The sequence below is a fragment of the Stenella coeruleoalba genome (assembly GCF_951394435.1).
Source record: "Stenella coeruleoalba genome assembly, chromosome: 8".
Taxonomy (NCBI): Eukaryota; Metazoa; Chordata; class Mammalia; order Artiodactyla; family Delphinidae; genus Stenella; species Stenella coeruleoalba.
Genome location: NC_137154.1, coordinates 71,210,464 through 71,226,565, shown reverse-complemented (window position 1 = coordinate 71,226,565; position 16,102 = coordinate 71,210,464). Strand labels below are relative to the sequence as shown.

At 36.5% G+C, this 16,102-nt stretch overlaps 2 protein-coding genes across 10 annotated transcripts in view; one reads left to right on the top strand and one right to left on the bottom strand.

The window, feature by feature from the left end:
• The window catches only part of MTMR2 (myotubularin related protein 2), a 108,489-nt gene extending 100,422 nt beyond the window's left edge, over positions 1-8,067 (top strand). For all 9 annotated transcript variants that reach the window (XM_079930346.1, XM_079930338.1, XM_079930343.1 and 6 more), the window contains 3 exons: positions 3,514-3,627; positions 5,758-5,934; positions 6,660-8,067. In XM_079930346.1, coding sequence (XP_079786472.1) covers positions 3,514-3,627; positions 5,758-5,934; positions 6,660-6,821 — 453 coding nt within the window. In that variant the 3' untranslated portion in view covers positions 6,822-8,067. The remainder of the gene's footprint in view (positions 1-3,513; positions 3,628-5,757; positions 5,935-6,659) is intronic.
• Positions 8,068-12,932: 4,865 nt separating this feature from the next.
• Positions 12,933-16,102, bottom strand: part of CEP57 (centrosomal protein 57) — a 47,943-nt gene continuing 44,773 nt past the window's right edge. The window contains exon 11 of the mRNA XM_079930349.1: positions 12,933-14,743. Within this exon, the coding sequence (XP_079786475.1) occupies positions 14,513-14,743 (231 nt within the window). The 3' untranslated portion in view covers positions 12,933-14,512. The remainder of the gene's footprint in view (positions 14,744-16,102) is intronic.

Here is a 16,102-nt window from a genome sequence, read left to right as displayed (position 1 = left end):
ATGAATTAAGTTAAACGATATTATTTGGAGGTAGTATTAAACAGTTGACAATTTGATTCCATTAGCATTTCAATGCATGGCATTGATAATAACCCCTGAGAGGTTTCCTCTTTTGTTTTGGACAATTAGTGTTAAATAATGGCTTTATATTCACCCAGAAACTCATCTGTACATTGCTAAAGGAGGTAAAGAAATGAAATAGGCTAGGTAACTCAAGCGAAATGAAATCATGTTTTAAGCACTTTTGATGGAAAAATGTATTTAGATGGGAATTATGGCAAGGTATGTATGTAATAGATTCAGTTCTTTTTAGGTATGGAGAGAGAGATTATGTTCTTTTAGACTTAATCAACATTCTAGCAAATGATTTGAAACATTACTGTAAATAGATTTAGTCTTTTGGAAAGATACCAGAGGAGATTGAAAAACACCTGATTTATTATGGGATCACTTCACTAATGAGGCAAGGAATTGGTGTCTTAAAAATGTTTAACTCAGGAAAAATAATCTCAGAACCCAAGAGTTAGATACAGTTCATTGGTGTATCAGTTAATTATTTTTTTTTCAGTTAATTATTTATCCAAGAGTTTTATTAGACCTCAAACAACTGGGAGCCTGGTTAGTTTTTCATTAGATTGCCACAGGAATATAAAGTAGGGCAGTTGCTGGCTCTGCTTGGCTTTAGGATTGTGTTCTGGTTTCAATAAAATACTCTTTATTTCATTAAGAGAAAAATGGTGATCCTCAAGTGAAATACGTTAATTACATATCGAATAGTTTATTTTTCTCCCATAAGCATTTCAGTTTGGGTGGATTGTTTTGAAACCTGCTGGCTTAAATGAAGTGTCGTAATAGATATGACTACCGTTTGTTAAGGCTGGTATTTTAACACATGTGATGCAAATGTGTATACAATTCAGTTTTGTTCTACAAATTAGGCCCTTGGCATACTAGGGGGAAGGGAGACACAACATGCTTATTAGTTTAATAATGTTTACTGCTTCTTGGAGTAGGTTTGAATTTTTCCTTTGGAACTGCCTTTGAGATAGTTTTTGATATATTAGCTATTACAAATCCTTATCAATCCTTTTTTTTTGGGGGGGGGTGTTTGACCATAAACAATAGGACCTACTTTTGACCATTATCAATCTTTAAGTAATATTTGACAGTGTTGGTAAAAATCAAATATGCCATATCAAAGGACTACAAAAGTCATCATTGATGGTTAAGTGTACTGCTTTCTGGGGAACATACCTTGAAGGGAGCAATGTGTGTGAACTATTAGTTCTGGTATATTTGTTAGAAAAACAAAATCAGTCACATTTACCAATTGTTCACATAGAAGAGTACATGACAAATGCATTTCTTTCTTAGTAGTTGTGTTAACTTTTTATATGCTGTATATCTAAAAGCAATTTAACTCTAATTTTGAGCTTAAGTTAATAAATAATGTAATACCAGTTTAATCTTGTTTCGTTGATAGAACTTAAAATACCACTATAGTTGTGAGTCTTTATTGTAAATGTCTGCTTATATTTTTCTGTATGATATTTTCTTCCTGAGCATTGAATGTGTTAGATAGTAATAATGTTTATTGGCAATCGTCAGTTTTATGACTAATTGAATGTGCAGAGATTTAAATAGCAAATTTGTTAAAATGGGACCAATAATGTAATTAGCCAGATTCTACACCTCCTTCTGCCCTCATCCTCATCCTCTCAGTCCTGGGATCAGGAAGCAGCTGATAAAGGGTCCTTTAGAGTTTAAACATGTAAGGAGACAAAATATTCCTTCTCTGCTCAGAATTTTAAAAACAAGAGCAGCAGTTACTACTCTATTTAAATAATGCTCTAAAATAATGCTATTTTAGTTTTGTTGTCAGGAAATGCTCACTGATTAAGCCATCTTCTCATAACTGAGATAATAGTTTTGCCACAAAGATGAAAGACTAATCATAGGCTTAGCTCCTTTGGCTTGCTATGTAATGAGTCAGGGTGCATTCATGGTTGACTAATAAATAAGGCTGTTAAGAGTGTGTATCAGTACAGGAGATGGGGCGACTTCCCTGGTGGTGCAGTGGTTGAGTCCGCCTGCCAGTGCAGGGGACACGGGTTCAATCCCTGGTCCGGGAAGATGCCACATGCCGTGGGCTAAGCCTGTGTGCCACAACTACTGAGCCTGTGAGCTACAACTGCTAAGCCCGCGTGCCACTACTGAAGCCTGTGCGCCTAGAGCCCATGCTCCGCGATAAGAGAAGCCACTGCAATGAGAAGCCCATGCACTGCAATGAAGAGTAGCCCCAGCTCGCTGCAACTAGAGAAAGCCCGCACGCAGCAACGAAGACCCAATGCAGCCAAAAATAAGTAAAAAATTTAAAAAAAAAAACAACAGTACAGGAGATGGGATTTGTTCTGTAAATGAATGAATGTGATTTGACAAAGTTTCTTACAATTGATTGGCTTTATGTTGGCATGTGCTTTATTACCTGCTTCATTTGCTTCACAGCCACAAAAATTATTATTCAAGAATTGTTCAAGAAGATAAATTGTTTGAGAAGATAAATTTGCCACGTTACCGTGCTTATAAATTTAGGAAACTTCAAGGCAAAGTTGTTTTCATCCCTGTCCCTTTTGCATGCAGTTCATACTGTTTTCCTCCACTATGGGGTAGGGATCATTCTAAGAAAAATTTGGCACCAATATTTATTTCCCAAATCCACAATCCAAATATTCATGGAATTCCTTTTCACAGTCCTGTAAATGGTACAGTGCTACATAGAAGCTTTCAGATAATTCTTGAAACATTAGATGGATAGGATGGATTATACTAAATCCCTTACCCTCCTTCCTGGGATCTGTAATTGGTCCTTGATACATTCCCCCAAAATTGTGTTGTTTGTGTAATAGCAAGACATCCAGTCAAGCACTTGTCCTAGGTTAAAGAGACAGTGAATTTTCTTTTTTTAGAGAGAGGCTGCCAGAGTACTGGATTACAAGATATCCTGGTTTGAGTGCATGTTCCTTGAAAAGATAAGTAGGTTGGCTTTTAAATGATCTGCATGTCTGCCTTGGAATTTATTTTTGTGCATTGCTGACATTTTCTGGAGACGTCGATATTTTTTTGTGTAATTCCTAGAAACAAAACTATGTTGAAAATTTAAAGAAACATCTTACTATGTTGCTTATGGTCATTTTTGGCAGAGAAAGACAAGTCAGAATTTATTAGGCTCACGTTGAGGGTTAACTGATATAAACGGATGCAGAAACATCAAGATCAGACCATTCAAACTCTTACTGTACAAGAAAAGGAGATATTAGGAAAAATTATCTCAGAAAATAATTTTGAACAGAAGACCAAGCAGATAATGCCATAATGGCTTAGAAATATATAGTCTTGAATATTGTTCAGCCTAATTTTAAGAAGTATTACAAAGGATCTGCCAGTATACAGGGATGAATATGCTTGAGAAAATGTCTTAATAATTTTGTGTGTTTGTGGTGTTTGATTTTGCAGTTTCCTACAGCATTTGAATTCAATGAATATTTTCTCATTACCATTTTGGACCACCTATATAGCTGTTTGTTTGGAACATTCCTCTGTAACAGTGAACAGCAGAGAGGAAAAGAGGTAAAACATGAGCCCTGACCCTCCCCCCTGTATCCCTAATATGTGCTTTCTCTACTAGAGTGCATCCTCTGATGGATTTCAACTGAACAGTTGTTCTTTTGGATGATTCCTTTAGCTATATTTTATTTTATATGCTGTAATATGCTTCTTTCCATACATCTGAACCTGATCTATTTTAAAGCACCTCTGTCACAAGGCTGAATATGCTAGCCAGCTGTCAGTTGAGTTTATGGGTAGGAAGCAGTGTCTCCTAAAGAGAACTGAAGTATGTGTAGTCTTAGGAGTGCCCATGTACCTGTCACTCCCTGCAGGATGGAAATCCATCAAAACAGGTGCAGAAAAATATAATTAGCAAAAAAAAATGTATTTGAATGAATGGACAGCTCACTTCCCCAAATATATTCTGCATATGTATGAGCCATTTTAAAGGTTTTTTTTAAAATTGTAAAATAATACCATAAAACATTCGAACACTGAAAAGATATTAAGCAGAAAGTTAAAATTTGTTACCCCACTAGCCCAGAGTTACCACTTTTAAGTGGTTGATATTATTTAGAAGAAACCTTGTAAGGATTACATTTCAGGTTGTCTTCCTCAAAACACATCTATCCTATGTATGAAATTCTAAATTATCTTGATTAGTGTCTCCCTCTGCTTCAGTTTTCATTCTAAAAAATGTGGCTATAAAATAGTTTCTTCATGTTTTTCTATAAAGCCTAGTAGCAAAGAATGCTTGCTCTGGAGCCAGGCTGCCTGGGTTCAAATCTTGGATCTTTGACTTACTGTGTGAAGTTGGGCAAGTTAATTTAGGCTTCTGTAAAGTAGGGATAATAGTACTTATTTACTAAAGTACTTAATACTGCTTACTGTTGTGAGGATTACATAAAATAAGCCATACAAAACACTACAATAACTGCCATGTAGTAAGTGCTTCCTAGACTAGAAATTCCTTGACGACCGGTATTAAATTTTTTAATTCACCATTACATCTTCAGTATGTAGCATGCAGTAAATATTTCCGTGCATAGTAGGCAGTCAAGAATCTATTGACTGTCTCATAAACAGTTGACATTTGTATATAAAGCTATGCATTTACTTACCATATGACCTGGTAATCACACTACTGGGTATTTATCCTAGAGAAATAGAAACTTTTTGTTTCCACAAAATTCTGATTTTCTTCCCACAAATGTTCATACCAGCTTTACTTACAGTGGCTGAAAACTGAAAACAACCTAAATGCCCTTCACCTGTGGTATTTCTATATGATGTAGTACTACTCAGCAATAAAAGAAACAATTATTGGTACAAAAAAAGAATTTCTTGCATGTTAGGTAATTAATAGATAACTTCCAAAGATACTTTCATTTTTTGAGAGCCTCAGATAGGATTCACTATATCTTTAAAAAAAGAAATGTTTTTAAAACTGAGCTATAATTTGCATTCCATAAAATTCACTCTTTTAAAGTGTATAATTTCGTGGGTTTTAGCATCTCTAGAGTTGTATAGGCATCACCACCATTAATTTCAGAACACTGAAAAGAAACCCCATACCTATTAGTAGTTGCTTCCCATTCTTCTCTCCTCTCAGACCCTGGCAAACACTAATCTGTCTCTTAATTTGCCTCTTCTGGACATTTCATATAAATGAAATCAGTCAGGGTGTGGCCTTTGTGTTTGGCTTCTTTCACTTAGCATAATGTTTTCAAGGTTCAATTTGTAGCGTGTATCAGTACTTCATTCCTTTTTATGACTGAATCATCCATTGTATTGATATACTGCATTTTATCCATTTATCAGTTGATGGTCTTTTGGGTTGTTTCTACTTTTTGGCTATTATGACTGATGCTACTTTGAACATTTGTGTACTGGGTTGTGTGTGCATGTGTTTTCACTTCTCTTGGGTATATACCTAAGAGTGGAATTGCTGGTATGGTAACTCTTTAACTTTTTGCAGAACTGCACAGTTTTCCAATACCCTCTAATTTTAATCTAAGTGGGGCTGTCACCACAGTGTCTTGAGTTCTCTCTCCCTCTGAAACAATTTAAATGAACACAATATACCTCTTTACAAATTCCATCTAAAGTATAATTAGCTTATGTAATGGAGAATCTTTTTCCTTCTTATAGAATCTTCCCAAAAGGACTGTGTCATTGTGGTCTTACATAAATAGTCAGCTGGAGGACTTCACTAATCCTCTCTATGGGAGCTATTCCAATCATGTCCTTTATCCAGTAGCCAGCATGCGCCACCTAGAGCTCTGGGTGGGATACTACGTAAGGTGGAATCCACGGATGAAGCCACAGGTATGCCCTGCAATATACAATGAGAGTTTTTATCCATGCAGTTGTATGAATTACATTCGTCCCCTTTAAAGCAGCTAGAAAAATTATCTGTGCATATTTAAAGCTTTCACTTTTTCCTGTTAACAGTTTTAATTGCATAGTAGAAAAAGCACTACATAGGGATAATCAGTACACTTGGTTCTTATCATGACTCGCTTGTTTGGCCTTGGACAAGTCACTTCTGTTTTGTCTTTTTTCCCCTCTTCTATAAAATGAGGGCGCTGGACTAGAGGTCTTGTTTTAATAGGCTGGAGAAAATAGCTTTAGGAAAGTTAAAAGCCTAACAAAATTCTGGTTGATTTTTAAAAAATGTTATGGAATATTTACTGCTTAGAACTGTTTAAAAGACTAAAAAGTCTGCAACTAAATGACAGGAAATCTTTGAGTATTGGCTTTTAGATTACATTATTACTTAATTATTTGTTGTATTTGTCTAAGTACCAGTTTCAGGGTATTCTGTGGAAACACTTGGGGGGCACTAGGGAAGCCAGTGAAAAGAGCAGTGGTGTCAGAGGAGTCCCTGAAGTTAGTTTTCACTGATGTTCTGGAAAGGTGGGTGTGGTTCCCATAGCTGAAAACACACACATTGCAGCATTGAGGGAAGGAGCTCTATACTGGAATGACTTGACTTTGGGTTTGTTTAGGATTGCCTAGTTAAATAATTTTAGGGTGTGCTGCTCTTGTAGGAGCCCATTCACAACAGATATAAAGAACTTCTTGCTAAACGAGCAGAGCTTCAGAAGAAAGTAGAGGAACTACAGAGAGAAATTTCCAACCGATCAACCTCATCCTCGGAGAGAGCCGGTTCTCCTGCACAGTGTGTCACTCCTGTACAGACTGTTGTGTGAGAGGGCTACTGGATGGGGCCATCGGTCATCGCCATGAACTCTGATTACAGTGGCAGCTTCATGAGGAGAAAGTTTCTGAATATAGAACCCATCTGTGAGAGAACTTAAGTCACTTTATTTATTTTAAATCTCTCTAGGATGAGTTTAGAACTGTAGCAGTGCAGGTGGTTTAAGTGAAATAACCCCACATGTAATTACATGATTATGACACTAATCTTATAAGTCACCCAAAGAACATTAAAATGCTTCAGTCCTGGATCCACAGTGGGAACAAGTTTCTGATTTTAAAAGGAAAATGCTGTCTCAGAAATTTTGGTGTGTGGTAAAATCAAAACACAAACTACTTCAGAAATATACTTCTTGATGGAAGAGCACTCATTGCACAGAAGGAGGAGCATCAGTTTTCAAACCAAACCAATACTGACATTTCATGGCATTATACATACTGGACTTCAGTGTCATAATCAAGATCATTTGATGCTCCTTTGCCCATCATGGGTTTTTCCTTTTTGTAGTAAGTGATTTACTTTCACCATTCAAAACTCGTGTTCTTCATATAATAAGGCAAAGTCTTGAGGATATTATGGTGTAGTAATAGTTGAAAATTATTGCTGTCATTATTTATGTACTTAATTTAAGATGTATTAGATAGCTGTTCCAAAATGATGCCTTACAGATGTGCTTGGGAGGAGGATGGAGAGGAGAAAGTGGTAGCCATCCAGGATTTCAAAGAATTCCACATCCTTCAGATTAGTTTCCATTTGCACAATTACTAGAAACATCATGAAACATATTTAAAAAACTCATTATCTGCCCTACTTTATTATAGTTACATTTTTTTTTTGAACACAGAGAAGTTAACTAGCAAATTTTGAGGCAGTAGGTAAAGGTTTAGTAGGATTGACATTTTTTCTGAAGTCTGTATAAATAGCATATGGTGAGAAGTACTGTGCTCAAATTTTACATGAAATATTTGACTATTACTTTCCTTTGCAAATTCTATAATTCCACTGAATGATTAAGTCTACCAAAGAATTTATTGCATGTAAAAATGTATTACAGTCTCAATGCCAGTAAAGGAAATCCTGCTTCACTTTTTGGCTGCTACAGTAAGAATTCAGCGCTGGTATAAACACTTGACTCCCTGGTGTCTATTTTACTCTGTATAAGAGCCATATGTTATGTACTGTAACACAAAGGAGCTTCTTGTCCCTTGGGTCTTTAATTAAAAGAAAATTTCAACTGACTTTTAAACTTTGTCCTTGTTCTAAGTTGTTTACCTTAAGTTTCTTTTGCAGAAATGTTATTTGGAATTTTTTGAGGAAAGGGCCGTTTCATAGCAGCTGCTCTAAAGGAAATGTTCAGTTTGATCAGATAAATCAAATACTCAAAATCAGTGTTTTTTCACTTGTTAACTCACTAGTCTGAACCTTTTGCCCTGCTCTTGGTTTTGCAATGAGTAAGTATAATTTCCGTTATTAGTACATCCAGTATTAGCAAAATTGGTACCAAAATGATTTTATCATTGAAATTTGTTATAAGAAAATTTATAACAGTATTTAAGTGACCAGTCTGTCAGTATTAAAGCTAAATTTTCTATTCCAAATATTTTATAAATCCATTCTCTCTGTGCATTGTTCCATTTCCCTCCCTTAAGCCTTTATCATCTTGGTCTGATGCCACATAAAAGAATGTAGATGACTGAAGAGGTTCAAGAATTTAAAACTTCTAGTCTTAATACCCTCATATTCACTTGAAATTCCATTCAAAGCAATCTAATTCCATTCAGAATCTAAATTCCATTCAGAGCAATCTAAGTGCAAATCTATCACTTCTCCTTTTAAAACTTTCCAGGGGTTTCCTTTTACCTTTTGCAGGAGTCTCCAAAGTGGAGTGCCTTTAAGATGATCCTTTAGTGAAGACATCAGCATCACAGTGGCACCAGTGCTTCCTTTTCTCTCCCTTCGACTTCTAACGAATCAGACATCCATAACTGGACACAAGTGCCTCTGCACAGCATACCAGGACACCTGAGAGAGATTCATCTCTGTATCTGAAATTGGGTGAATGAAACCTCAAAGGAGGCTAGGGAGCCAAGGGAGATGTGGTGACACTGGCTGTGGCGGCAGCAGCAACCTCTCCAGCAGAGGAGGTGGAAAGTGCAAAGGGTAAGTATAAGTCTACTCAGCTTGTGGGCTGCAGTTGGAGGGTCCCATTGCTTTTCAGCGACACCCCAGATTTCTGAGGAGAGATCTCCATGACAGACCAGTAATGAGTAAAGGAACTGAAACAGTAATCAAAAAAATCCCAACACAGAAACCTACAGTACCAGATGGCTTCAGTGGTGAATTCTACCAAACATATAAAGAAGAATGAACACAATCTTCCTCCAAACACTTCCAAAGTATTAAGGAGGAGGGAATTCTTCCAAAGTCATCTACAAGGCCAGCATTACATTGATACCAGAACCAAATGAGGATACAAGAAAACTACAGACCAATATCCCTGCTGAATATAGACGCAAAAACTCTCAACCAAATATTAGCAAACCAAATTCAAGGACACGCAAATAGGATTATATACCATGACCAAAGTGGGATTGATCCCTTGTATGCAAGGATGATTTAACATATGCAAATCAATAAATGTAATAATACATCACTTCAATAAAATGAAAGAAAAATTATATGATCATTTCAATAAATGCAGAAAAAGGATCTGACAAAATACAACATCCTTTCATAATAAAAACCTTTAACAGATTGGGTAAAAAAAGAATATACCTCAATATAACAAAGGCTGTGTACCATAAACCCACAGCTGTTAATGGAGAACAGTTGAAAGTTTTTCCTCTAAGATCAGGAACAAGACAATGATGCCCTCATCATTGTCTCACCACTCATATTCATTATAGTATTGGAATTCCTAGCTACACCAACTAGGCAAGAGAATTTAAAAAGGCATCCAAATCAGAAAGGAAGAAGTAAAATGTCTCTATTTGTGATGATTTGGTTTTATATATAGATAATCCCAGAGTCAACCAAAACACTGTTGGGACTAATCAACAATTTCAGTAAAGTTCCAGGATACAAAATCGTCATACATAAGTCAGTTGCATTCCTTTGCACTAATGATGAAGCATCTGAAAACAAAATATTGATAAAACTATCCCACTCAAAATAGCACAAAAACAATATACTACTGAGGAAAAGTTTAACCAAGGAAGTGAAAGATCTGTACAATGAAAACTACAAGGCTGCTGAAAGAAATCAAAGACGACACAAATGGAAAGACATCCTATGTTCGTGGATTGGAAGAACCCAATGGAGGACTTTACTAGATGTCCTTACTACCCAAAGCTATCTACAGATTCAGTGCAGTTCCCATCAAAGTGCCAAAGGCATTCTTTTACAGACACAGAAGAAAGAATCCAAAAATTTTTGTGGAACCACAAAAAAGCCCCGAACAGCCAAAATAATCCTGAGAAAAAAGAACTAAGCTGTGGATATCATGTGTTCAGATTTCAAACTATATTACAAAGCCGCAGTAATAAAAACATTATGGTACTGGCACAAAAATAGACACATTGACCAATGGAATAGAATAGAAAGCCCAGAATTAAATCCCAGTCATCACCTAATATTTGACGAGGGAGCCAAGAACACCCAATGGGGAAAGGATAGTCTCTTCAAAAAGTGGTGCTGGGAAACCAGAGAAGAACACATGCACAACAATGAAATTGGATGCCTAGCTAACACCATTCACAAAAATTAACTTGAATAGTGATAAGTGCTGTGAATAAAACAGGCTAATTGGATAGTAAATGAGGAGATGAGGGGGCAATTTTTGATAATGTAATCAAGTCCTGCTTTGAATATATTAACAGAAATCATAATTTAAAAAAAAATAACTTGAAATGGATCAACGACTTAAACATAAGACCTGACACCATAAAACTTCTAGAAGGGGAGAAGCTCCTTAATATTGGTCTTAGCAATGATTTTTTGGACATAATGCCAAAAGCACAAACAAAAGCAAAAAACAAATGGGACTACATCAAACTCAGAATTCTGCACAGCGAAAGAGACAAAAAATGAAAGGATAACCTACTGAATGGGAGAAAAATTTTTGCACACCATATATTAAATAAGGGCTTAATGTCCAAAATATATGTAAACAATACATACAACTTAATAACAACAAGAAAACCCAATCCAGCTATAAAATGGGCATAACTAAATGGACATTTTTCCAAAGAGGATATCAGAATGGCAAACAGGTACATGAAAAAATGCTCAACATGCCTAATCTTCAGGGAAATGCAAATAAAAACCATAATAAGACACCTCATACCTGTTAGAATGGCTGTCACCAAGAAGTGACATAACGGGTGCTGGTGAGGATGTGGTGAAAAGGGAACCCTTATACAGTTGACACTTAACACAAGTTAGAACTGTGCAGGTCCACTTAGATTTTTTTTCAGTGAACTCTGAGTTTGGTTGAATCTCTGAATGCAGAAATGCTTTTGTTCAAGTGTTCAACTGTACATCTACAAGGTTCAACTGTACACTGTTGTGGGAATGTAAACTGGTCCAACTACTATGGAAAACAATATGGAGGCTCATCAAAAATTTCAAAATTGGTCTTCCCTGGTGGCGCAGTGGTTGGGAGTCCGCCTGCCGATGCAGGGGACGCAGGTTCGTGCCCCGGTCCGGGAGGATCCCGCATGCGGCGGAGCGGCTGGGCCCGTGGGCCATGGCCACTGGGCCTGTGCGTCCGGAGCCTGTGCTCCGCAACGGGAGAGGCCGCAGCAGTGAGAGGCCTGCGTACCACAAAAAAAAAAAAAAAAAATTTCAAAATTGAGCTAACATACTTCCAGGTAAATACCCAAAGGAAATGAAAATAGAATTTCAAAGAGAATACATGCATTCCCAGGTTTACTGCAGCATTATTCACAATAGCCAAGATATGGAAACAACCTAAATGCCCATCAATAGATGAATGGATACAAATGATGTGTTATATATACACAATAGAATATTATTCAGCCACGAGAAAGGAAGATATCCTGCCATTTGCAACAACATGAAGGGACCTTGAGCACATTATACTGATATAAGTAAGTCAGAGAAAAAGACTGCATGATCTCATATGTGGAATCTAAAATAGTCAAACTCAAAAACCAGTAAAATGGTGGTGACCAGGAGATGGAGCTTAGAGGGATAAGATCGATGTTAAGGGTACAAACTTGCAACAAGCAGTAAATAAGCCACAGAGATAATGTATAATATAATGAATATAGACAATATTATACTATAATTATGTGATAAATATCACTACAGTGGCAATCATTGTACACCTTGAAATTTATACAATGTTACATGTCAAATTTGTTCAATTAAAAAGAAACCCTTATAATAACGATGTTGCTAACACAGCTACTTGCAAGCTGTGTTCAGCACAGTGTCATTTTAGGGACTGGAAGTGATACCCACCCATTTTGTAATGCATGTTAAGAGGACATAATAAAGATACTTCCTGCAAAGCTAGCTGAAGCTGTGTTCAGCAGTGTTATTTCAGTGCATGCAAATGATACCCATTCTGTAATGCATGTAATGAAGAAAAACACTTGTAATGAAAGTGTTTCTAACAAATGTAAATCTAAAAAAAAAAAGATAATCCATTGAGGTGTGTGGAAGCCTGGGAGGGTGGTCTTAGCACTTTTTATATATTTACACAAAACTTTTGAGTGGAGAGTTCTATGTTTTATAACTTTATATTTATCTGTGAGTATTGGTTGCATAGGTGTACCTTTTTCCTTTATGATCAGGGATATAAAATTTAGAGGCCTGTGTGGTTAAGTCGAAGCTCCTGAGCCTCCTGTCACCTGTCTGCTTACCCTTCTATTCTCATCAGCATACCTCAACTTTTATGTACTAGTACTGCTCAGCTAGTCCCAATTCTCCCATATAAAGGGCAGACTCCTGCCTCCTTGCTTTTGTTCATTTTACCTTGTTGACCTGGAACTGTTCTCCCTTGGAGTTACTCCTGTTTTGTAGAGTTTAGGCATCATTTCCTCCTCCAGGATATGATCCCTGTTCATCACTCCCTTCTCTGCCATGCCTCACCTCCCTCTGTGCCACCGCCTCTGTGGTACACATGCCACCACCACACTGTACCGAAACGTGTAATTCAGGTGTCTACAGCCCGCTTGTAAGCATACCTTGCTTGCTAAGGAAGAAAACTGTACATGTAAGCAGAGGTGTACACACAAGTTTAGGAGATTCACAAATACCCCCAAATCTAAGGACACTTAATTAAACACTTTGTAGACAATGAATTCAGTAAAAGGCCTAACAAGCTTGGTGCCCAGACAGCCACTACAATTCATGCTGTTGTCTAGATAAAATCCTAGAACTCCATTTCAATCCCAGGGGAGGCAAAAAAAGGAATTGCTTTAGTATCTAGTTAACATGTTCATTAGTACTCTTAAGAGTATCTTAACATTATACCATGAGATAATCCAGTTTTGTTGGGCCTAGTATCTATGTAAGCATGAAAAAGGCAAGTAAATTATGTAGTAAATACCATATATTCTTACTGTTCCTCATAATACGTTAATGTCCTATTTAAAAGTGTATTTTTTTGATTGATAGAATGCAACAAATAAAGCCTTTATTAACAGGCTGTTAAGGAAAATTTCAGCGTCCTTAAGAAAGCTGCTTTATTGATTTCAGTGGCAAATTTATAAAAAGTTAACATGTCTTGATCTATTCAAAATTGCGATTTACATTATTAACACAATGACAATTGCATGTGTACAGTTAATATTGCACTCACACTGTACACCAATAAAAGTAAATAGCCAAGGGGTTCTTCTAAGTTTTAAGATTAAAAACCATAATGCCTTGAAATAAATAGCATGATTACAAACAGGTATTATCTAAAAATACAAACATATATGCTTTACAACACCTCCCATTCTCTCTTCATTCTAAAACCTCATTTACAATTTGTTTATAGTTTTAAACATGCTTTTGTAATCTTCACAGTTAACTGATTTAAAATGAATGCTTCGGTCTTCAAAAATTTTTAATGGTGGATTAACATCGATAAAGGTGTATTTAACACTGATCAATGTTTGGAGTGTCAAAAGAAAACAATCCTCTTAAATATGTATAAATATTTAAATATAGAAAACCTCCATCAATAGTTGAAACAAAGTACATTTAATGGTTGCATTGAAAAGGAGAAGTGGGCAATTCACGCCAGGGGAAGATTTAAAAATGAGACTTTTCAAACACTGCCTATGGGACAGCCTCATACTTTGATAATTTAAACCTCATTTTACTTAGATATATAGAGCTATTAAAAAAATCACACCCACAAGTAAAACAAACATTGGTAATTTGTTTACAAAGTGCAATATCTCAGTACAGCAAATTCATCTCAAACAAGGAAACAGAGTACGTGTGGCTTCTTGGCCTTTAAAACTCCCCTGGTTTCCACTTAGATGGGTTAACATTTAGTTGTGATATGTAACACAAGAAGCCTATGTAATGAAGCTTGGGCCCCTTAATACCTGCTATTAATTAATTCCAACGTAAGAGTATGAGACCTGGAAAGTAAACTGTCAACATCTGATTGATGAGGTACGGATTATGTGAATAACATTTATGACCTGGTACCAGTCAGTAATCCCAACACAAACTATTGCTCTGTAATGAATTCTGTATGGTTTGCATGTCCTTCAATAACTGAAGATTTTTCCTGCTTTTTTCTCCAGGTCTTGGTTTGGCAAAGTCCTTCTTATTTGTGGTCCCTGTGGTTGCAGAAGAACGGCCGCTGCTGTTTCCTTCTTCAAGAGTCTTTTTGGTGGTTCTTAATCCCCTCTTCTGCTTCTCCAACTTCTGTTTCTCCAGCTATACCAAAAAACCAAGGCAGGGAAAAAAGGAGAAATTAATGAAAACATATTTTTCTGAAAACTGTTATTTCTAACTCTCATACTAAAACACATATAATATATTCTGGGTTTATATTTTTAAAGGCTTCAAAAATCTATTGTACTAGTCATTTAACAGTGTTTAAAATATATAGTGACATAAACACCTGTAAGCAAGAGTCAACACATCAATTCTGGTGCTGTATCAGAAGTTAAGACTTGCCAAAGTGCAGCACAGGGTGAGTGAGAAGCAAGGGAGTTCGGGGGAAGGTCTCAGGGAGGCGGCAAAAAAATCTGACATGGGAAATGGAAGACAAGATTTTAATACACGAAGGAGAAAGGCATCCTAGAAACTAGTCTGCACAGACAAAGAAGCACGTTGCAGATGGATGAAGGGATGTAATGGTAATGTATTAATACTATGAAAAGGATTTTTAATTTTATTATTTCACCTTTTAGAATAATTTAATTTCAAATAGGGAGCTTTATTTTTACTCTAGCTCCTGGCACACTGGTGTTCCATTAGAATAAAGTTAAATCTAATGTACAGGAAACAAATTAGATCATTACTCCTATAGGAATCATTTGCTTGTATTTATTGTTTTATTTTTAGTATGTGAACTTTGGAAAAAAATGCTTATAAAGCTAGGTTTTGGACCCCAGTCTGCATCATACCTCTGCCATTTACCAGTGAGCCAGTATGTCCTTGGGCCAGTTACATAGTTTCATTTTAGGGTATGCCCACTTCCCAGGACCTTGGCTCCAGTTTCCTCATTTGTAAAATGAAATATATACTCACCTCATAAGCCTTCCATGAAAATTAAATAAGATGACATAGAGCACTCAGCATTGTGCCTATTACACAGCAACCAATTAATAAATGTCTGCCGACCTGTTCTGCTACCAGTCTTCTCCGTTTCAGTCAGCTGTACCACCGTCCTCTCCCTCCACATGATATCCAGCGGCAAGCAGCCCTGATAATTCTATTTCCAAGACTCACCTCAAATCTGTCTACTTCTCCCCAACTGCAGTCACCGGTGACCTCTGATCAAAATAAGCTTAAATGGCGTAGTTGGTCTCGCAGCCTCTCTCCTGTCTCTACCCCCTCCCGGCAGTCACAGTCTTCTCTTAAATACACCAGTCATTACACTTCTCTCTGGATGGAAACCCTGGAGTGTGACTTCCCATTGCACTTAGTAGATACTAAATACATGGTTGTTTTATTAATATAATTAGTAACATAAATGTAACTAAAGATCTTTTTCACATATTTACATCCGATTTATTCCTTTAGAAATTAAGAATTTCTAGGTGTTTTTAAAAAGACTTGGGTAAACTC